Source organism: Pungitius pungitius, chromosome 11 (genome assembly GCF_949316345.1).
Source record: "Pungitius pungitius chromosome 11, fPunPun2.1, whole genome shotgun sequence".
Classification (NCBI taxonomy): Eukaryota; Metazoa; Chordata; class Actinopteri; order Perciformes; family Gasterosteidae; genus Pungitius; species Pungitius pungitius.
The window spans coordinates 6,592,189-6,615,808 of NC_084910.1; the positions used below are offsets into that span (position 1 = coordinate 6,592,189).

The 23,620-nt window shown below is 43.0% G+C and overlaps 1 protein-coding gene across 1 annotated transcript; it reads left to right on the forward strand.

The window, feature by feature from the left end:
- The first annotated feature begins 20,262 nt into the window (after nucleotides 1–20,262).
- Nucleotides 20,263–21,098, forward strand: LOC134132865 (putative nuclease HARBI1). Its single transcript, XM_062565512.1, has 2 exons — nucleotides 20,263–20,791; nucleotides 20,878–21,098. The coding sequence occupies exons 1-2, from the start codon at nucleotides 20,263–20,265 to the stop codon at nucleotides 21,096–21,098; spliced, it is 750 nt and encodes a 249-aa protein (XP_062421496.1).
- Nucleotides 21,099–23,620: the final 2,522 nt, after the last annotated feature.

Here is a 23,620-nt window from a genome sequence, read left to right on the forward strand (position 1 = left end):
CTACATCCTTATGAAGACGCACTTGTCGACCGCATCCATCACTCTGGCTGCGACTCGGCTCCTCCCAACGTGGTCAAGGGACGCATCGGAGATATACAATGAGATATCATTTATCCAGCACGGAGGCAGGTGAGCAGAGTTCCCTTTTAAATGTAATTTCAATCCAGAGAGACTTGTTGAACATGCATTAATATTGATATTGCAATGTGTTTGGGGCTTGGACTCCATCCTGCCGTAGGATAGACCAGGGGCCGGGATGCTGAGCCGAGCTATATCCCCCCCCCTTCGGGAGTCCAGACACTGGTGATGGTGGTAGAGAATAAGTTGCTCCAATTTCCTGATGTGCCAGGGGTGGTGGCGGGTCACCTTTGGTGCGCCCTGAAATGACAACTGACAGCAGAGAGAGAGAGAACAGTCTTTTAACGTTTGCCAGCACTGATGTAATTGGTTTACGGTAACATCACCCACATCTGGTTGGCTGGTACAACCTGACCCCGCCCCTAATCAGCTGGCCGTGTGCCCCCATGGAGAGAGGAAGCCTACCGGGAATGGCATCGCCTGTCCAGTAGAGATGAGCGAGTACAGCATTATCTGTATCTGTATCCGTACTCGGACTGGGCGGGGCCTAACCCGGAAGTAGGAAGGATTTACCCCGTAAATTGTCGGGTTAAGCCTTTCTGCGGTTAAAACAGCATTCCTTCTTAATTCTTATCACTGATGATCATAAGAGAGAGGAAGTGTGTGTGTGGCTTAATTTGTAATAATAATATTTAGTTATTCAACACAACTAGTCAACGTCAGACACTGAGTGCGTGAAGAGTGCCAGCAGACGGTAAAAAAAACTGATGAGAGAGAGAAAGGGGGAGAGAGACAGAGAGAGAGAGAGAGAGGTCGTGAAGTAAAAAAAACAAACTCAGACAGGCAGAGACGCAACGCGAGTCGCATTCTTAAGCACCACGTCTACCTGAACTCTACACCGAAATTAAAAAAATTAACCTGATGACTGAGGGAGGGAGAGAGAGAGCTGTTCTCTTCTCAGTGTTCTGTGTATGAGTGAGCCGAGCGGGACACAGCAACACAATAAACTGTATGTGTGTAGGGCAGGGGCGCTGTGACTAGCCTATCACAGAATGCAGACACAGACAGCTACCCAATGAGGACTTTTATTCAATCCGAGCACAGATATTGACTCGTAGTACTCTGCAAAAGTGCTTTATCCGTACTCAACTCTACTGGATATTTTGAATTTGAATCTGTCTTTGTTGACAGGACGTGTACCACCGTCCTTCAATGTTACGCTCCCTGGTGGCTCGACCTGGAGCGCAACATAAGGGCAACAGGTCAAGGCAAGTGAGGCGTTAGCCACACAAAATCCAACACACAAAACGTAACAAAAAGGTATTTATTGTTCAAAAAAACGACACAGGGATCAACAAGGACTGTCAGTGGCACCAAAGAAAAGAACATAAACAAACCCCGCCCCCATTGACCAGTGCTTAGCACCCAAAAATACAGTGGGTGGTGCTCACTCTAGCCTAGGGTACTAACAATAGGTACACCTACGTGTATGCAATATGTAAACCCCGGAGTATCTTACCTGTCCTCATTGACCCTGTGCGCACAACCAAAACATATCACAAAACACCAGTAGGCTGTTACCAATTCAATTCCAACACAAGACAGAGCTCTTCACAACACGGGCCCAGCTCAACACAAAAAAACCTCTCCTCTCCACTGAAAACAAACAGACTATATAAAGGGAATGGTTGACGGGAGATCTGGAACAGGTGTGGTGATTGGATGAGGGGAACCAGGTGTGCACATCTGTGAAGTGAGAGAATGGAAACAGAAGGGGGAGACAAAAACAACACAAACCAACAACACAAAATCTGTAGACCTATCCCCATAGAGCACTGTACGTAACATTCAAGGTAGCTGTAATTAAACCTCTTCTTGGTGTTGGCTAACTACAGACCTATCTCTAATCTTCCCTTCCTCGCTAAGAATCCGTTCGAGGATTTCGAGTGCATCATAGCACAGAAACGGCACTGGTGAAAATTACAAATGATCTTCTACTTGAATCGGACCAAGCACTTGTCTCTTTTCTTGTCCTGCTGGACCTCAGTGCTGCATTTGACACCATCGATCACTGTATCCTGCTGCAGAGACTGGAGACCACCAATGTTGGTCACGGAGTCCCACAAGGTTCTGTGCTTGGACCGAATTTATTTACCCTCACTCTCAAAAAAAAAAGTACAAATCAGTACCTTTAAGGTACAAAAGCTTGTCACTGGGGTGGTACCCTCAAAGGTACATTATTGTACCTTGAAGAAAAGGAGCAAATTTGTACCTTACCTGTGTGTACCTTAGAGGATCAATAATGTACCTTAAACAAAGGTACAATTTTGTCCCATTAAGGTACCGCCCCAGTGACAAAGCCATTTTGTACCTTTAGGTGGCAAAAAAGTTCCTTTTTATTCCTTAAGAAGTGAAATAAATAAAAGGCAAAACAACTAACTGCATTTTAGACATTTATTTTAGTCCTTAAAATGGAAAATGGTTTAAATCACAGATTCAATAATAATTCATCTCACAACCAGACAATGTAACATCACAAAACAAAATGCCACAATGTTTTAGGATGTCATGTCCAATTTAAAAAAATGTAATACATTTTCTTAAGAACCAACTGAAAACCAAGCTTAGCATAAATGCCGCATACAAACAAACAGTTTATCATCGACACAATACGTATCCAAAGCATGCAAATCCATCACCTCAAAAGGGTCAAGTACAGTCCAGTCCAGTTCATATTTCACCAAGTAGGCGTAATAGTGATGACAGAAAGAAAGAGGAATTAATAATTTTCCACATAACACCCAATCTTTGTGTATGTTTAGAATATATTTGACCTGAAAAAACAAAGGTATTTTTTCACAGTGCAAATGACCCACAACAAAGACATCTCCCACACAGTATTTAACACTGTTTATCACAACCTCTGTTACTCTGTTGAGTGTAATGTCCTGAAAATTCACATGTTTGTACCTCTCACTAACAGTTATGGAATGCCTAAGAGCTGAAGGAAGAGACTGTAACAGTGTGTTAACACTGCGTCCCATAACCCTCTCATACTCCCCAAACATATTAGTTGAGGAAAATTCCCAACACTGTCTAAACTGATGGCGGCTGCTTAAAGTTGATGTAACATTGACAAAGTTCCTTGAGGAACTAGCTACCTGTTTGAAATACTGATGTTTCCCTTCAAATCTCATGCACCACAAAGACCGTAAAGGACCGTAGGACAACATTAGACGAGAATAATGGATTAAGTAATGACATTTCGGAGTTATTACATTTCCAAACTCTTTTTCCATACCACACAAAAACTCAGAAATTAATTGATCAAGAAGAGGAAGAGACTCTTTTTTAACAACCGGTGCCATTACAATGTCGGCAATTTCACGACACAATAAATAGATTCGCCAGTAACTGCAGCCTTCAGGTATCCTGTGTGCCATCAAGAAGGGAAGTAGGCGGAATAAACACCACTTCTGTGAAGCAGATCCAACAACACTGGATCCATGTAAAATATTTTCTGAGAAAGGTACAGGCTTATTTGTCCTATCATTTTGTCCAATAGACAGCTTTCTTAGTTCCTCATTTAGTTCTTGTATGGTTATATGTTTTTCTTGATGAGCTTTACATTCAACAAGCCTCAATACCAACGGTGCTACACCCTCCAAGAAATCATGCATGACATCTGGCGGAAGAGATGTTGTGACGTCAAAGTAATCTAACTGGTCAAATACACATCCACCACGAACTCCATACATTCCTTTGTTTTCTGGATTTTGTCTTACACATTCTAAATGGTATCTGTGTACATCAACATTTCTTAGAACAAAATCTGATTCACTGAAGTTCATTCTCATCTCAGAGTGAGTAGCCATGCAGTATCTACATATTCGACCAGCACCAAAAGACATGGTAAATCCACCTATCATGTGAGATGACAGATTGTCTCCCAATATTGCAGCTACAGCTCCAAAAACATGCTTCTCCATGCCATTAACAATGATAGTTAGTCCCTCTGATGACAGTTTCTTAAGGTCATCCAGTAATGGTTTCAAAATTACATCTAGACCAAACTTTTTGACATGAATGTAACGAACAAGCAAAGCTAGATGGATATGTTTTAGCTGTGAGCAGTACTTTGAACCTACGTTTCAAACAGTGTAGTAAAATGCACAATGTTTGTGCTTGTTACGTTTAGAACCCAGTGGATTACACACCTCAAATTCATCCTCATACAGGTGTAACCTTAGAGCATCTGGATTATCTGCAAATACCTTGTGGTCCCTGAAATATAATCCATCTCTATAATCAGTTAGAACATGTACATCTCTTTCACAGTTTCGCTCTCTCTGCATAGAATCCCAAACATCTTCACGGGAGCAGTATTTCTGAAGTACATCACAAATGGGTACATAAGAGTAGCTTACAACTTTACGACCACTTGGGTCTCTCAGTGCGTAGTCTACAGGTTCAGTCATTGCAAGGTTGGATTTGCAGTAGTTTTTCAACATATGCGGAGACCTAACAAGTTTTGATGCCTCTGAAAAAAAGTCAGAGCACTGCAGAACTTCATAAAGTTCAGGACAAGATTCCACATTGAAGCCATTTTTTTCAAGATGATATTTTAGAAATTCATCATAGTTTGCTTTAAAGAAGTCAAACAAAAAATTTACGTCATCCAGTATTTCTTGTTGAACAGTCTGAGGAAGGTGGTTTTTTTCCCTCGTTTTCAGAATAAAGCCAAAAAGATTCTCTCTAAACTGCACTAACAGTTTATTCATCTCCGGAGGTTCAGGAGGATTGACAGCATCACTGGGCCCCTGCTCCTCCACTACTGTTTCCTGTATGTCATGAGCAGTGGCTCGTCTGGCTATAATGTCTTTATGCTTCCTGTAAATATGTCGTCTGAAGGACTCATATTTAGAAAATGTTGATTGACAATTGTTAAGGCCACATGTTATGGTAAAATGTGGCTCATGAGCATGAACAAGTCCGATGTGCTGGATTAACTTCACCAATGTGAAGGCTCTTCGAGAGCATTTAGGACAGCTGAATGGTGTACGCATTGCTGTTGTTGATCAAGCTAAAATGTTGATGACCCTGGTCACACTAACAGGTAGAGGCTTGTCACCAACCTCAGACATTTTTAGAACATATCGTTGAATGAATATCAGGGTGTTCTTCAGGCGAGATGGATATGCCACGTTGTAGATGAAGTAAGCACAAAAAGCAGCAATAACACCTTCCTCCAAACCAAGCGCCATGCAGACTGACTGTCCATCCAGTTTGACCACTGCAGGGACCCTTCGAGTGAGCACAGTCCTCCAGTCAGCGACAGCGTCAAGTTGTACAGTAGGATATGGCGATGGTGGCTGACCCTGCAAGAGATCATAAAGTAGTTAAATTAAAAAAATCTACCACAAAATATTTATTAAAAAAAATACTGTTCATATATACACACCTTCCCAAGTATGACGAGAATGTCATTTTTCTCCCTGAACAGGATCGGCAACAGCAGGATTGCAGCTCTGAAATCAATCCCTGAAAATTAAAAATTAAGTTAAAAAAAGAAAAAAGGAACTGTATTACGTGAATGTACAGTGTATTTTTTCTTAGTTAGACCTTATCTTGTCTAAAGACAAATAGAAAAGATATTAAGCTTAAATGGCTCCACAACACTAAGGGTGACCATGGCTAATCAGCGAGTTACTTACCAGGGACATCTTCGGTGAGGGCAGCCTCTCTTTCCTCCAAAACCACATCTGCAAGGGGAGATTTGCTTTGAGTCAATCTAAGCACTGTGGGTACTAGGACCCTAAAGCCATCTTCGAATCTTCGGCAGATATTCATTTCATCATGAAGCCGGCCCATTTCCTGAAATAGCTGCAACACAGTACAAACAAAAACCTTTATTATAGGATTTTAAAATTAAATTTCAAAGAGAGCCTTTAGTAATTTAATATGAACTCCCAACAAATGTAAGGAAATAAAAAATGTAGACAAACCCCACATTAGGGTGCATCAAATTTGAATGGGAAATTTTAATCTCAAAATGTCAATTTGGCTGGCATTGCATTTTGTTCCAATTAACATAAAAATGACTTTTGCAAAGTTTGGAGGAATTCTATTGAGATTTAGGGGTGCCACCTAACACATGAACTTTGGCGAAATCACAAAAATGTGCAATTTTTAGTGTAATTGCAAAAAGTTTGACCTGGAAATGCTGAATACTGTGAACTTTTATACAGTAACATGTTCTATAGGGTTATTAAATTGAAATTTGTTTGCTTGCCCTTTGGGCAACTTGGGAATTTCTCAGAATTCAACTTTCAAGATTCTCAATTCATTTGTCCTATTGAAAACATGAATGAGGTCAATGGGACATGTTCACGTGGCCTTACCCTGAATTTAGTGCAGCAGTGATGGATGTCAGACATACATATAAAGTTTAATTAACCTTATTGTTAAATACAAGGGTACTTACATACTGAAAAAAAGAACAAACCCTCTCTTAGTGGCTAACTCACTGGCAACTAACAGGGCCTTAAACTTCAAACTTAATTGCTCAGTCTGTGCCAGAGTCTGTTCCGCTGAGAAACACCACCAGGGAGAAAGAGAGAGGAAATGGAACCTGAACTCTGAACCTAGCCAGTGCGTTTCCCCCCAGATATGTCTACCCACCCGCCACCCAAGAGTAACCATCCTATTCAGGGATTAGCTTGAGTTTGCAGCGGCAAAGATTTGGCTGTTGGCTGCGGTCATGTTCAACTGCCTGCAGCACATTCTGCAGGTGCTGCTCCTTCCTTGCCATCGCGACAAAGTCGGATGTGAGCTTGACGCTCGGCACAGTCATTGACCACGTTCATTGCACGTACATTGACTTCAATTTTTTTGAACGCAGCATTGGTCGCCTGGTGACCGTGATGACTCCACCTTCAGGTCTGCAAAAACCAGTGTGGTGCCGGCACCCAGACCGAAGCAGTGGTCTGCCCAGTGAGAGCTGTATGGCAATGCAGGCTGCGGTGAGATGGCCAGTGTTTGACGCAGTGGTGTCAAATGCCATGTTGACAACCTGGTCAGCACACCACCAGTCCTGCAGCAACTTGCATGTCAACCGAGCCTCCCGGCTTATAAGAAACAGACCAATGAGACATGTGGAGGGATCATTACCAAGCAGTTTCAGCCGCTCTGCATCTCCAACAACCACTGTAAGACGCTCCAACTGCCGCACATTGCTGAGCTTCAGTGTTAACTTGCTGTCCCAGTGTAGGGTGCACAATGGAGGTTGTGTCCACTGCTTGTGCTGTTCCTCACTGATGGTCTCCAGCACTTGGCGTCTTGCTCGGTCAGCTGTTGCGTAAGATGCAGAGAGATGTGTACATTCACCACCCGACTCTGCAACAAGACCACGCGTGAAGGCAGCCTGTTGCCTTGGTGACATCTTCAACCTTATAGCCAGTGACACGACACTTGGTCAGCTAAGGATGTCATGTGGAATGAAGACGTTTGTTCCAGTGTTCTTATGGTTCACCCAAAGATGGTGGATAGACTGTGTTAGTATCTCACTCTCCGACTCCAAGCTGGACATTGCTGTCATCTCCTCCAGCTCCTTTTCACAATGGTACTGCCTGGCTGCTGCGGCAGCTTGATGCTCCTCTCGCCGCTTCACCTTCAGTTGCAGCTTTTTGTCCAATACACCAAATGTGGCCACTCTGTCAGTCTTCATGCTGTCCAAGAAAACTCGGTCTTCTGGGTTCAATCAGCTTTTCAACATTTGGAGGCCACAGCGGAAATGTGGCATCAAGTCTGCACTCCATTTTCTTCAATTGTTTCGCTGTAGTCTCACTGGAGCGCTTGGCCTGGGAGATTTTCCGCAGCTTGTTGTTAGCATTGACTAAGTCTACAATCTTGTGGCATGCACGCTTGTCGCTCACCATTGGGACGTTGGCTTTCTTGTAAAATGGCCGCACCTGCTTCATATAAGATAGTAATATGTAATAATACATACCCAACACAGAAAGATCACCTCAAACCGAAAGATCACCTCAGTTTTCTTGAGCTGTAGTATTCTTTACCTCAGATCTCCATGGCGACCATTGAGCACTGTTAACCACTTTATCCAACAAAAACAGATGAGCGGTGGTACCCCTAAATCATCATGTACTGGAAAAATATTTTGCATGTGTTGTTTCTACATATATTTGAACACTTTTAGCACCCAGCCATATCAAAATTCAAGAATTGTTTTTTTTGATGCAACCTACCCCACATGGACTCTTAAGGAATGGATATTTGTTAATGGCTTCTTCGACAGTCATCCCATTGGCGATCTCTCGCCTTCTCCAAGCGAATGTCCTCATCATCCGTTCCTCCACCATTCGGGCATCTGGCTGTGTCTTCCGGGACTGGTCCTGCAGGACTTTCACATGGCTCGCTACTGAGGTATCATCCTCCCCAATAATATCCACCTCCTACGACACAAAAGGATGACAAACCTTTGCTCATTTGACATTTGCTTTTCCCCTTTTTAATGTTTATGAAAAATGAGCCCTTGATAATAATTTATTACATTTTATAAAGTGCTTTATCATAGCTACTTAAAGGCACTTTACAGGGGGAACTATTCTCTACTATGCTGGGTTAAGGGGCTAACCATTGGGCCACACTGTGTGTAAAACATGCACACATAGATATACAGCGAACCAATGAAGATGCTCTGACCTTTGATGTCTTGGCTCGTTTGCTTGTGTTTTCTTCGTGTTGCAAAGGCTTTTTGTGATGACCAAATTTCAGTTTCATTCTTCTCACCTCCTCATCATCTATCAGTGGCACTCGCTCATATTTGAACTTACGTTTGAGAGACATGTGCCAGGTATGCTATTTAAAAGAATATAAAATTGAACAATTAAATAGGCATACAAACCACTTGCAGAAAACTGAAAGCACAAGCATGAAAATACATGCAGGAAAACCATGTGTGCATAAAAAAGCAGAAAACATAGTTAATATCTGGACTGCATTAGTACTCTAGGTATAATAAAGGTTGGCAATAAATAATCTGTCAGCTCACATAACCATTGCCTTCTTTGTCCTTTAAGAAAGGGTACTTCAAAATCAGGGCCTTGCACACTTTCACATAGTCATCATTGGTCGGGAACCTGTAACCGATGCAAAAGAAGGTGAGGAATGTAACATCAGACATAGTATTAATAACTCAAATGCCGTAAATTTGGGTTTCAAAACTTACATTTTGATCAGGGCCATGGTTTCATACAATGTTCTCACGATTTTGTTGCGATCGGATCTCTCAATATTGCATGGCGGTTTTTGGTCCAATTTTGTCTGAACATCTCTGGGAAATTTAGGAATGATGAAAACTGCTGGGAAGGCTGATGATGGGATGGCATGACTATGGTGAAATAAAAGAATAGTCTTAAAATGTATGGCAAATTAACCACACTGTAACAATACAAGTTTAATTCCTGCAGTGTAAAGTATCATCAGGAAAATGTAGATAAATTATTAAACCAGTGTGGTGTGAGTAAAGGACCCAACCAGGCATGTTTAATGGTCTCATCATCTCAGCTGGACCGTTATATTGTTGGCTAGTTTACTTTAGAATCAAACATCAGATTTTATAAACTACATGTGTTATGTGTGCAGTAATCTTAATATGTAAAGTAACTAAAGTAACTAAAGCTGTAACAGATGAATGTAGTGGAGTAAAAAGTCCAATATTTCTTTCTGAAATGTAGCTGAGTAGAAAGTGGCATGAAAAGAAAAGACTCATGTACCTCAACATTTGGTCTGAAGTACAGTCCTGGAGTAAATGTACTTAGTTACATTCTACAAGAGTGTGTACACACTAATGCATAATGTTACACTACATACATTACCAGAGCCAGGTGAATTCAGATCCAGATAAAAACATTCAGTAGTAACCGTAAAGATAGATTATATGGCTATGAGATTATAGTTATTTTCCATGGTTTTTAGGCCTGACGTTATGACAATCACATAACATAACAGTTACTGGTACCTTGATTCCGCTGTAGCCTTCTCTGAATGTACCGGGGCAGGCTCAAGGGTTAGTGTCACGGTTTCTTTCCACTGCTGAACAAATCGGTTGAATTTGGCTTGCTTCTTAAATGTTCCTTCAAAGAGGTATGAAACCATCCTCTCAGTCAATCCATAGTCCACTGCTTCTCCGTCAACTTCATTGTCTAACATACAATATAGAAGAAAAGAAAAAACAGCAATGGTAACAGCATTCAACAATTTAAAAAGGTACATTATGTCAGACTGTAAAGTTAATGTAAGTCAATGGAATAGTTTTGATCCAGTTTGGTTCATTGGGTATTTTTCTCATATTCAGAGGCTTGCCGTTTGGTCCGGACTTTGAGAAGCCCTAATATCCATATAAAAAACACACTGAAAGTATTTAGGCGTAGCTACACTGGAAATGTGTGTCTGTGTGACACACACACAGACACACATTAATATCACGTAACGTTAGGCCTATCTTGCTTTTTTTCCAGGACAGCGGGTAAAGTATTGAAAAAAGTTAAACCCAATAATGATAGTAATCGGTTTATTTTTTATAACGACAGCTAGCTAACTAGTTAAAATTACTCGAAAGGGAGGTTAACCGTTGGTCTGTTCAGTCAGTTAACCTGACTGGTGTTGTAATTTAAGGTCGGTCTTAGCGACATGGTTTTACGAAAATGCTCTAAGACAGTTTGAAAAATGAAGACTAAATCATAATTTCAAACCCTCACTGGCTACCGATAGTGCCATACAGCCCAAATGGCTTTGCTTTAGCACTAAAATATTTCGGAACAAAAGACTGTTTTTTTTTCCATCGTTCTCTTCTGACCATAGCCTCCATCAGCTAGCTGACGTAAGTCAGAATAAAAGACTTTGGGGCGCCAAAAACGTCTCTCATCCTCCTCTGACGCAGTAGCTTTATAGTTAACGTTGTGGAATGGCAATATGGGACATAATACTGCTAATGCTTTAACTAACTAGTTAGTTAACGTTAATAATGGCAATCATCAATGTTGAGTCTAGCTAGCTAGCTAGCTAATGTTGTGTATGAACTTGGCTAGCACTAACAGTAGCTAACAGAAAAAATTAACTTCCAACTTTGAATATTAACACCACAGACACTGATTAAAAAATCAAATAATTTATCTTTGAATTTACTTCTCTCCTCTTCAGTGACCTCTACTCCAAAACGAAGTAACTCCGTGATTAAATCCTCCGTTGATAAATGGCCAAGCGCCATCCTCCCGACTTTGATCGACGCTGACAGAGACTGATAGTTGGATCACTGTCTATTCACTCATGTATCCTTCCGCGCTGCAATTTTTATGTCTCCGCCGAGTCGAGCTCTGGTTAGCCTGTAGCTAGATCCTTTCAATAGAACACAACTTAAAGCATAAACAATTATCTGTCAGTTTTATTCTAATATAAATAGGGTAACGGGTTTGAAAATCAAATTCTTCAATACTGTTTGTGAATATAAATAATTACATACTCCACCTTAACATGATTAAAAATGATTCAATGGCACACTCCACCAAAAAAACTTTTGCCCATATCTCAAAACTTTAGGCTACAGTAAATTAGTTTGAAAGTATAGGTTAACTTGTATTTCTATATTGAGAGATGACATTTTCTGCTGAGATGAGCATCCACTAATTCCTGAAGTTTTACATTTAAACATTAAGGAACAAAAATGTACCTTAGACCTTGAAAAGTCCACAATGTACAATGGAAGGTGTGTAATTGTACCTTAAAAGGTGCGTAATTGTACCTTAAAGATACATTTTTGTACTTTTAAGGGTACATTTGCAAAGTTTGTACCTTAAGGAACAAAAATAGACCTGTATTGTACCTCTTTTTCTGACAGTGCTGTATATGCTTCCTTTGGGCGACATTATCAGAAAACACCGCAAAAACTTCTGTTGTTATGCAGACGATAACTCAACTGTATCGACTGATCAAGCCAGAAGACACCAACCAGCTTGTTAGACTTCAGGATTGTCTTGGAGACATCAAAACTTCCTGGTGCTAAACTCGGAATTTATCATGATAGGCCCAGAGCGCCTTCGATGTCAGCTGTCACGTGATACAGTCTCTATGGATGGAATTGCTCTGGTATCCAACAGCACCGTCAGAAATCTTGGAGTTCTCTTCAACCAGGATATGTCCTTCAACTCGCATATAAAGAAGACTTCAAGGACTGCTTTTTTCATCTACGTAATGTATCGAAAATCACGATTTTCCTGTCTCAGAGTGATGCAGAAAATCTAATTCATGCACTTGTTACTTCTAGACTGGATTACTGTAATTCTTTGTTATCAGGCTGCTCTTGTAAATCGCTTAAACCTCTCTAGTTGATTCAGAATGCTGCAGCACGTGTATTAACAAGAACTAAGAAATGGGATCATATTACTCCTGTATTGTATACTTCTCTGCACTGGCTTCCTGTTAAATCAAGAAAAGAATATAAGGTACTTCTGCTCACCTACAAAGGCACTTGCTGGTGAGGCACTGTCTGGCCCTACAAGGCATCTGCGCGCCATAGATGCTGGGTTCCTTCCATCATAATCCATGTTTTATTAATGTGCATCACTAATTCAGCTTCTTTCAGGGAGTTCTTTGTGCTTTCTCGCCTAGCAGGTCTCCGTGGAACGTGGTTTCGTGCGGACCCTGGTTCTGACTCCTGGCATGGCTCTGCTGACACCTGCTGCTGCCATCATCATTACTTTAAATATGATTCATATTACTGTCCAGTAACCAACATCTTTCTGCTCTCCCTCCCCACAGAAGCCTCTGGGGATGGTGGTTGTCCCTGCTGTGGTCCTGCCTTACACTTGTTCTGCTACTTGCAATTACCTGTATCATTTCATTTAGAGGAATTGAATGTATTGTACATCTTTTACATTGTTTATTCTGTACACTTGACATCCATTGCAGTCTGTCCATCCCGGGAGAGGGATCCCTCCTCTGACGTTCTCCCTAAGGTTTCTTCCCTTTTTTCCCCATTGAAGGGTTTTTCCATATTTTGGGGAGTTTTTCCTGTGCCGATGTGAGGGTTTCGGGACAGAGGATGTTGCATGTGTACAGACTGTAAAGCCCTCTCAGGCAAATTTGTAATTTCCCGATTTTGGGCTATACAAAATAAGATTAATTGAATTGAAGTGCAGTGGCTGGTACCTCTGCTAACTAAGTGTTGGAAGCCTAATTTACAGATGAACCCGGTGTGCAAAAGATCCTGCTAGTCTATCATCAGTTGTGTTTGCAGTAACTAAAGCGTCAATTTTTTGCTCTACGCTCCTGCTATTTTTTCAAGTAATCTGAATAATTTGTAGATGTGTAATTACTGTAATGCAAAATGTAGTTGTTACATTAATCTTCTTTTCACATTTTAATAATTGCGTTAAAATCACGTCTTTGCATAGACAACTACTTTGGTAACACCTGGGCACGGACCCGTTTACCTCCAGAGAAACTCCACTTTGTCCTCTGTGGTTTTCCCTGGTTGCTCTGCTCCCAGGGGTTCTGGAGGTCCGTCAGGACGGTGGCCTACTGCTAGTAGCCCCGACCTGGCCGGCCCTAGAATGGTTCGCAGACCTTTTGTTGCTCCTCGCAGGTCCTCCGTTGGAGACCCCCATCAGGGTGGACCTGCTGTCTCAGGCATCTGAGTCCATCGTTCACCCTCGCCTCAAGCCATGGAAACCATCGGCGTGGCCCTCAAGGGGCCCGCCTCCTAGGAGCCGGTCTCTCGACCGAGGTCGTGGAGACCATCCTCCACTCCAGAACCCCCGCCACGAGGAAGGCGTATGCCGGTAGATGGAAGCTCTTTGCCACTTGGTGTGGGCAACGACAGCTGGACCCAGTTAACTGCCCAGTCGGTTCAGTACTGGAGTTCCTGCAGGAGCGTTTTGCCACAGGTTTATCCCCGTCCACCATCAAGGTATATGTGGTGGCCCTGTCGGCATCCCATGCCCCACTAGACGGGCGCTCTCTGGGGAGACACCCGCTAGTATCCCGCTTCCTTCGTGGCGCCCTGAGGCTGAGGCCAGCAGCCAGCACAAGAGTTCCATCCTGGGACTTGGCCATCGTACTAGAGGGTCTCTCTGGTGCTCCCTTCGAGCCCATGGCAGAGGTTGCAGTGAAGTAGTTGGCTTTTAAGACCCTCTTCCTGGTTGCTATTTCTTCCCTCAAAAGAGTTGGAGATATGCAAGCCCTCTTGGTGGGCCCATCGTGCTTGGAATTTGCACCCGGTATGGTGAAGGCGTTCTTACTTCCTTCCTCCGGCTATATTCCTAAGGTCCCGTCCGCTACGGTCGGGCCTATTGTGCTGCAGGCTTTCTGTCCTCCCCCGTTTCTGACGTCGGACCAGGCGAAGCTTAACCTCCTCTGCCCAGTCAGAGCCCTAGACCTGTACGTCCGCAGGACCGCCCTGTGTAGGCTCTCCGAGCAGCTGTCCGGGCCCATTCTATTAGGGGAATGGCGGCTTCTAAAGCCCTGCGGTCGGGAAGAGTATCGATACACGACGTTTGCGAGGTTTTACCACCCTGACCTCAACGCTACAACTGGAGCACAGGTGCTCTTGTCTGAGTGTGCATCATAAACTTCACACCACGGTCACTTGCTCATATGGTGACTGGGTATTGGGTTCCCACAGCATTTTTACGCAGCTCGAGTTCCCTGAAAGGGAACGTCTCTCGTTTACGTATGTAACTTTCGTTCCCATAGGGGAACAAGACGCTGCGTAAACTTTCTGCCATACTCCCGGCCTGCCCGTGGCACTTGATTCGACCCTTCAGAGATGAATGGTCCTGCCCTTCGGGTCCCTTTATAGCGCCCTGGTCCCGGGGTTGCTCGCCATTGGTTAGATTTCACACGTGCTTCATGACGCGGTCACGCAAAGGTGTTCCCACAGCGTTTTTCAGCGTCTCAGGGAACGAAGGTTACATACGTAACCGAGAGACAACAGTACAAAACAGTAAATAAATCACTCATAAATTACTCATCATGGCGATAGTTCCTTAGTCTACACAGGGGATTTAGCATGAAAATGTATTCGCTGCAGAAACCTACCATCCACTGGGTGCTATGTTATGTGGCCGTGGAGGTGAAATTGGCGCAGTTCCGGTTGCAAAAAAAAAAAACGCGGAGAACGCCACATCGCTGCCTATTTCAGTTTAATACGTTATTATGTTGGCACCTTGAACAACAGTATTTTAGCTAGCTAAACAACTGCTGTTGTTGAGCCACCTAAACGTTTGAAATGTAACATACCGTCTTTAAGCTGTTCAGCCACATCTCTCAGCGGCCGCCCATTCAAGGCCATGAGTGCCGCTAGCCAGCTTTTAGACGTGGTTTACAGGCCGAATTGTGCTAGAGATCGATTGCTTCTGTCTCGCTCCTCTACTTGACTAATCCTGCTTCATGTGTATTTACGCATTTATTTTAGTCATTTTTTTAAATGATGGGATTGGGGGGGAGAAAAAGAACTGAAAAGTGGGAGGGAGGAAGAGGGTAAGGAGGGGTCTGTCTGTTGACAGAAAGCCTAGCTGCGTCATGTGTCTCTACTTATCAGCGGTTCAGCTGTGTGAGAGTGTGCAGGTGTGAAACTATCTATGGCAACGGAGCACCTGGGGAGGAGGAAGGGGGGTGGAGAGAAGGAAAAGAAGGTTCTGGAATGTCCTCTGTAAGACCTGAATACCTTCAGGCCCTGTCAGACTGCACTAATCAGCTAATACGGATCAGCTGTGAGTCACAGTGACAAGACAGCCCCTGCAGTCACTAACGAGCTCAAAGGGTGACCTTGGCCCTTTCTCAATACCTAAGACGGCGAGAACGGACTTGCGTTCCCGCGAGAATAGACTCGGGAGACAGACTCTGGAGTCCTGACTTACAGGTACTGGAGAACGGTAATTTCCGCAATTGGAATAGCGGCTGACTTGATGACGTCTCCATAGTAGGGTCTTTTACGCACGCTCATGGAAATGTATAAAAACCCACAAGCGTGTTAACGGTTGTAGAAGGTGTTTGTTGAGATTGCTCCAGCAAGAATTCCGATTGAGTAGATGTTAATGAACAGCACAATAAAAACATATTGGTATTATTATATTTAATGAATTAATTTAATTAATTTACCTAGTAACTACATGGATCTGATACATTTGGCTGTTGCGGAGGGCAAACTGTATAGAAGCTGAAGAGGAGGCTGCCCAACTCAGGAGACAAATACGCAAGAGAAAATCCAAGATCAGGCGAAGGTTGGTGAGGAGACGTGCCATAATAGCATGTCTCTTTCTTTATAAGATTAATTCAGTATAAGCATTGATGATATGTTTTGTAGTGATGGCAAAGTGAAGCTTTCTGAACCAGTGAAGCTTTCCAGCCAATTGTATCGGGAAAAGGTTCATTCATTCAATGCATTGCAAACTCTATGATGACCTCTGCTATTGGACACTTGTAGTGCATGTTTCAAATAGCCTACCAGTGTATTTTGGCCTAGTCTCTGTGGGTTGAACATGATTATGAAAAGTTGAACCAATAAATCATCTAATACATGGATTACTATATGAATAAAACCATTGTTTTTCAGGTTTGAATTGTGTCCTTGTTTGTGTATTTCAATTTTCTGTACATTGGGAAGAAGTGGGACAAACACTTATCTATGTGTCTTTCTGCACCTTTGTGCATGTATGTTTGTGATCATACTAGCAGAAGAATTAATAGAAGATATGTGTGTAGTATAGAGTTATATGTAAGCAATATATTTTAATATATGATTTCTTCGCAATTAAATTCAATGCATTTGCAATGCAGTGGCTGTGCCTGATCTCCATCATGGTACTACACAAGGTCATGTTCGAGGCCCCATCTGTAGTTAGGCACATAACTTTGGATTTGGGGATTCCCCATTCCTCCATTATGGACCCTTTCACAGAGGCAATATTTGAAGCTGTGTGCCGCTCCCCAAACTTGGCAACTGCCAGCAAAACAGTGGCTTCATTCACAAAATGGCAAGTGAAGGCCAGGTACGAGTCCATGTGGATGGATGTCCACATATCAGAGGTCAAAGCCACAGCAGTAGCCTTCTGGACCTTTTCTTTGGCCTTCTGCTTCTCCTCGTGATACTTGGCCTCCACCATAGATTTCAAGGTCTGCCTTGAAGGAAGGACATAGGTGTGGTCCAAAAGAGACACCAAGGCCCTAAAGCCTTGATCATCCACAACCTAAACAGAAAAAGAGATTTTACTTTGTGTTTTACTCAAATACCTCAATGTATGTGGCAAATAAATATCATACCTTGAAGGGCTGCGAATCCCTGACAATCATGTTCACCAGTGCCTCATCAATCTTGGCTTTGCTATCACCTACAACACAACAACAGGCCGTTGATGCATAAAATATTACCAATGCAAGTACTTTTTAATGAGTAAATGCTGGCATAAAATTAATGTATAAACATATATATTTATAACAATTGTACCCACCATGGATGCTTGCTGCAGCTTGACCAGCCTCATGTTTGGCACGAAAGTGCCTCAGCATGAATGAGGTGTTGTTGTTATAGGCCAATTGCTGATGGCAAACCAAACATTGGACCTGACAACACAATTTACAAAGGCACATGTATAGTTTACGGTGGCCGAGAAGGTTCAGACAAATACAAAAGCAACAACACAACCGCAAATGCCACAACGCAACACGAACGCCACAACACAAAATACAAAAGGCACATCACAACCGCAAATGCCACAACACAACACGAACGCCGCAACACGAAAATACAAAAGCCACATCACAACCGCAAATGCCACAACACAACACGAACGCCGCAACGCAACACGAAAGCCGCAACGCAACACGAAAGCGAAAATGGAAGTAGCTGCCCACGGGAGCGAGCGTATTTTGGAGGAACGCCCACGGGAGCGAGCGTATTTTGGAGGAACGGAGCTGGAGGATGCCAGATCGTTTAAGAAGTAAGTGAAACATGATTCCTTGCGGCTACAGTTAAGGTTTAACTAACGTTAGCTAAAAGATACGTGGCGCCATTTAGCTAACGTTAGTTTGTTAGTTAAATAGCCGCAAGGAATCATGTTTCACTTACTTCTTAAACAATCTGGCATCCTCCAGCTCCGTTGTTACGTGCCTACTGGTTTTTGAACCTACTGGTTTGGCTACGCGTTTAGATGTTATTAAGAGAGTAATCCTACTTGGGCAATGTGCTAGAAAACCTGACAGAACTATGTATTTCACGCTACGCCACCAAAAACCAGTTGTCTTGGCTCACCCTGAACCAAAAGATGTTCTTGCCACTGACGATTTGCAATTTCATCATAAGTAGTGAAATCAGTAGCGGCATTTGACAGCTCGGTTGGCCGACGGCGTAGCGCCGCCGTCTTATAGAGTTTTGCTATTTTGCTCGACTGCGGGTTCGAATCCAGGTTGTGGCGATCTTTTAATAAACGTATGTTCTTTTATTTATTTCTTTATACGTGGCAGTGATGTAGTGCTCACTTATACAATCGTAATCGCTGCATTGGATATGGGATGCATTTTGAACATTTTCAGAAATATGTTTGCGAATGTGTGACGGATCAGGTGACCGAGGCAGACAACATCTGCCGCTGTCGGGGCAAAACAAACACGCACGCGTAGCCAAACCAGTAGGTTCAAAAACCAGTCGGCACGTAACAACGGAGCTGGAGGATGCCAGATCGTTTAAGAAGTAAGTGAAACATGATTCCTTGCGGCTACAGTTAAAGTAAGGAATCATGTTTCACTTACTTCTTAAACAATCTGGCATCCTCCAGCTCCGTTCCTCCAAAATACGCTCGCTCCCGTGGGCGTTCCTCCAAAATACGCTCGCTCCCGTGGGCAGCTACTTCCGTTTTCGCTTTCGTGTTGTGTTGCGCCGTTCGTGTTGTGTTGCGTTGCGCCGTTCGTGTTGCGTTGTGGCATTTGCGGTTGTGATGTGGCGTTCGTGTTGTGTTGTGGCGTTTGCGGTTGTGTTGTTGCTTTTGTATTTGTCTGAACCTTCTCGGCCACCGTAATAGTTTAACTACAAAACAAATAAAAATAAAGATCCATAATTAATTAATAATTACACAATACAAATGACAGACTTGGCCTGCCTATTGCTAACCTTGTTAGAGGAAATCAAATTAAAGTGCTCCCACATCTCGGAGCGACCTCTCTTTGCCACAGGTTCCATTGTAAATTTGCTCTTTGCTACTAGTACTCACAACAACACTGACTTTGACTGTATCAAACAGACAAGCCCGAACCCTGTTTCGCGGCCATTTGAATCAAATTGAAGCGGTCACGTGACTGTGCGCCCGACCGACGCTTCGGACATCATTGTGAGGGGGACCGAAGCTTCGGACATCACGTGATCAGCAGCGAATGAACCAAGCACGATACATTTGCTTCGTCTTGCACTGGTTCATATTTCGACACAAGCTTCGAAGCAGGAGGGTCGGAGGTAACAACACTAATGTTTTGGGGTTAATCTAATTTAGATTAATGTCAGCTGTGGTTTTCTCTGCTGTTTGACTGTTGATACTGCGAGGTGGTTGTAATACAGATATTGTTTGGAGCAATGCCCTCAGGGAAACAGAAAAGATACCTTTACGTACCAAACCTACAGATGTTATTAATGATAACAGTTATGTGTATCAAGGATAGCTTAATCCAGGCCTAATAAACCACCAGGTACAGAGGAGGTTTGATACAGTAACAGCATCTGACCACGGATTAGCCTACTTAAGCGCACACACACCTAATGGTGGTGTTGGTATTCCGATTGATCAGAGCCACAAACATTATGCGCTACTGCAAAACGCAGCAAGACCTCATTCATTATGGAATCCATGGAAACGTTATTATTTAGTCAAAGCATAATCGTAAAAAGCAGCATAACTTTAATATTACAAAATGAATAACCAATTTAACAGTATTAATACAGTTGTTGCATTTTTTTTATTACAGAACAAACATCCTATTACTAAATATGCTGTGAAGAAGAATGATGTCCCCGTCATTTCTATATTTTGTTCTGAGGCCGACATGAGGCCAGCATTCAAGCTAACAGCTTAGGAACAGCTTTAACATGCTAGTCCAGCTTCTGCCCATGCAAAAAACCCACGGATGGAGCCGCTGGTGACTGTCTACTGGCTTGCCTGCGGAGCCTCCTACAGGGTCACTGCAGACTTATTTGGAATTCCGCTGGCGACAATTTCTCAGGTGGTCCACAATGTTGCGAAGGAAATGATGACCATTATACACAGAGTCATTAATTTCCCCAAACCGGAGGAGATGGAGGAGGTTGGGGCTGACTTTGCTCGTCTTACTGGTCATGAGGCATTCCGCTGTGCGGCCGGTGTCATCGATGGGTGCCATGTCAGAGTACTTCCACCTGCCGAACTAATATGTTACATTAACAGGAAACTCTTTCCATCAGTGTTGCTACAGGACATCTGTGATGCAAATGGCAGGCTTTTAGAGGTCTACATTGGGGAGACAGGCTCTGTGCATGACGCACTGATGCAGCGCAGGTCCCTGATGTATCAGGAGGCCCTCTATCCACCACCGGGGTACTTCATGCTGGGAGATGGAGGCTACCCTTGTCTGCAGCATCCTGTCGCCATCATGACCCTGTACCGCCAGCCTCTAGCAAGTAAGAATGAGTAAACACATGCACACCAAATTCTTACGTTGTTGACAAATGTGTTGATGATTTCCTTTGTAAACATTATTTCATAGGCCATGTCGAAGCCAGATACAACAGGTACCATGCCAGAGGACGGAATGTCATAGAACGTACCTTTGGGATCCTGAAGACACGCTGGCGTAGCATCTTCTTGAGGGCTCTGGAGATCCGGCCTCAGTTTGCCCCGAAGGTGGTTGGTGCTTGCTGCATCCTGCACAACATTTGTCTTGCAGAAGGAGACATCCTAGAGGAGGTGGAGAAGCGAGGACGATGACGAACTCACAGACGACGTCCATGGAAACACGGAATGTGTGGACAAGGTCCGAGGAAGGCTCGCCGCCCAGCTTTCTGCTCCGGAGGAACTGGCTGATTGCCTTTGTGAACATGACTACATCTGAGTTGATGTGTTTTTGTTCTGTGTGACTGATGGCCGTACGTTATGACACTTGTATCATTTGTTTTTGTCACAATTAAGAACTGTATACCCTGTGTTGAATTTATAACATGACATTTATTTACGTTTTAACAACAAGTGTCTTGAACAGAGACAAATTGCGCTCTGCTTTCCCTGCAGCAGCCCTTTCTTCTCCTCTTGCCAACTGCTCTCTCTCCCTCACCTGATCTCTCTCTGCCTGCTCTTAGAGGAACTCCAGGATACCCTCTGTCCCTGGGCCTCTTCCTCGGAGGTTTGATGACCCCTTTTTCTTCCTCGGAAGGGGCAGAGGCAGATGTGCCTACTGTGCCACCTGTAGTGGCAGTCAGGGTTGCTGCAACAACCAGGAACAGACTTATTGAGTGCTGCCCCTGAAGTACAGCATCCACGACGGTGTACCACACTGCCAGGTAGTGACACTACCGCACTCTAAGCCGTTCCCTGTTGGTGGGTCCCTAAACTTCTGAAAGCAGGTTATTACTTACAACACTGCAAAGCTGATACAGTTCCAAAAAACACTCTGCATCGGGGTTAGGTTGAATACCTGGTTTATTATTTTTATTCAAGGGGAATCAGGCTCTCAGTCATAAGACAAAGTGAAGATTACCTTTTTTGTATTTAGCTTTCAGGTATGTCCTGGCCTGGTATTATCTGCCAAAGTCCCTAGGCGTAACAAAAACATAAAAACCACAGTGACACTTTGCTCCTTCAATATATTAAATATTTCAGATGGAGCTGGCCCAAGACCCTGGCCCTCCTCATAATCACACACTGATAGAAGCTCACTAAATCAATACTCACTCCCATCCAGTCTTGCTGGAGTTTCGTTGGCCTGTGAACAGGCTTTAATTTCCCGCTCGCCACTCTGAGGGCTTGGGTTTCCTCAGTTGTCCCTTATTGAAGATATCGCAGTCGTATAAGTTAAAATGCACAACATATTTAACTAACTTTACCCGTGACCAAAAAACAGATAAGATGTCATACAAAAGGAATTGTATGTGTCATGTTTAACTGCTACTTTAATACTAGCGCCACATTAAAAAATGATTCTCGAAAAGGCAGCTGGAATGAGGTTACGTTATAACGGTCCCGTTACATTTAGAGGCACTTTTTTAAAATAGGCTGAATGTTGACAAACTGACCACACATTTGTTGCTTAAACCGCTAACTTATAGCGTTAAAAAGTGTTCACATCACAATCCGTTAATTAACAACAGTGGTATTTAATAAACGACGACTTACAGTCAGTGCGTTTTCTCATCTGCCATCCCAGCCTGCTGAGGTGAAATCCATTCTGAGATATTTGGCTCTCTCTTTGTTATCAGACCATACCAGCCTGCTGCGATGCATGCCCGATAAAAAGGGGCGGGGTGAGCCACATCTGGGTATTATTTCCGTTCTCGCCCAGATGCGGACTTTTAAATTCTAACAGTACTTGGGCTGCGATTGAGGACGTTTCACGAGTCAACAAGAACAAAAGTCCACACAAGAAAGCATTGATAAAGGGCCAGTGATTTACAAAGAATCCACACCTCAAACAAATGTCACCTGGAGCAAAACTGGAAAGGGTATCCAAAACATAATTTCATTTTGAGAGACCCAAGACTCTACCGGACGCATCAGTGTAGTTTACATGTCTCTCTGTGTCTTAAAACTGCTTAATTAGTAGTTTGCAAACGTTTTGTTTTTTAATCTGATGTTTCCTTTACTCTAAATTTCCGGAACATTACAATGTTGCCCTCTAGCTCACTATATAGAAACCCATGTAAAACTTTGAAGAGGACTAAAAAACTAATAAAACATAATTATTGATTATGACAAAAGTAGAATAGATATCAACAAACTGTTACAATAAAATAGTTTAGACTTCTGTCAACATTTAAAGTTAAAATGGTGTTTCGATCTGAAAAGATTGGAAACAGAAAGAGCTGAAAGTTGAAGTTTTAAAAATGAACTCCATTGGAAACTGTTAAAAAAGTTGATGACTTTAATTCATATAAATTTAATAAGAGCTAAAAAGCTGGCAGGAATGTCTGAAAGGAGCTCAACACTATACAATTTGAACGATTTAAATATCTGAATGTGTGAAGAAGTTTTAGCGTACCAAAGAAGAAATAGAACAATACTTGGAATGCATTCTAACAATGATGATGATAGCAGCATGTGTCAGTAGGGCCACGGCAGGAGTCTGGACCAGGGTCGAGATGGAACTACGATCTACGGAGACTTGCTAGGCGAGAAAGCACAAAAAACTCCTGGAAAAAAGCTGAATTAGTGATGTGCATTAATAAAACGTGGATTGTTGTAGAAGGTGAGAGTGAGTGAGGAACTCGATGTGTCCTAAGAAGTCCACCGCACAAAAA

Bases quoted from the DNA above. Each gene is read 5' to 3' on its own strand.
- LOC134132865 (XM_062565512.1), top strand. From the start codon at position 20,263: ATGGAGCCGCTGGTGACTGTCTACTGGCTTGCCTGCGGAGCCTCCTAC. The intron at 20,792-20,877 runs GTAAGAATGAGT...ATTATTTCATAG, and splicing joins GTACCGCCAGCCTCTAGCAA to GCCATGTCGAAGCCAGATAC.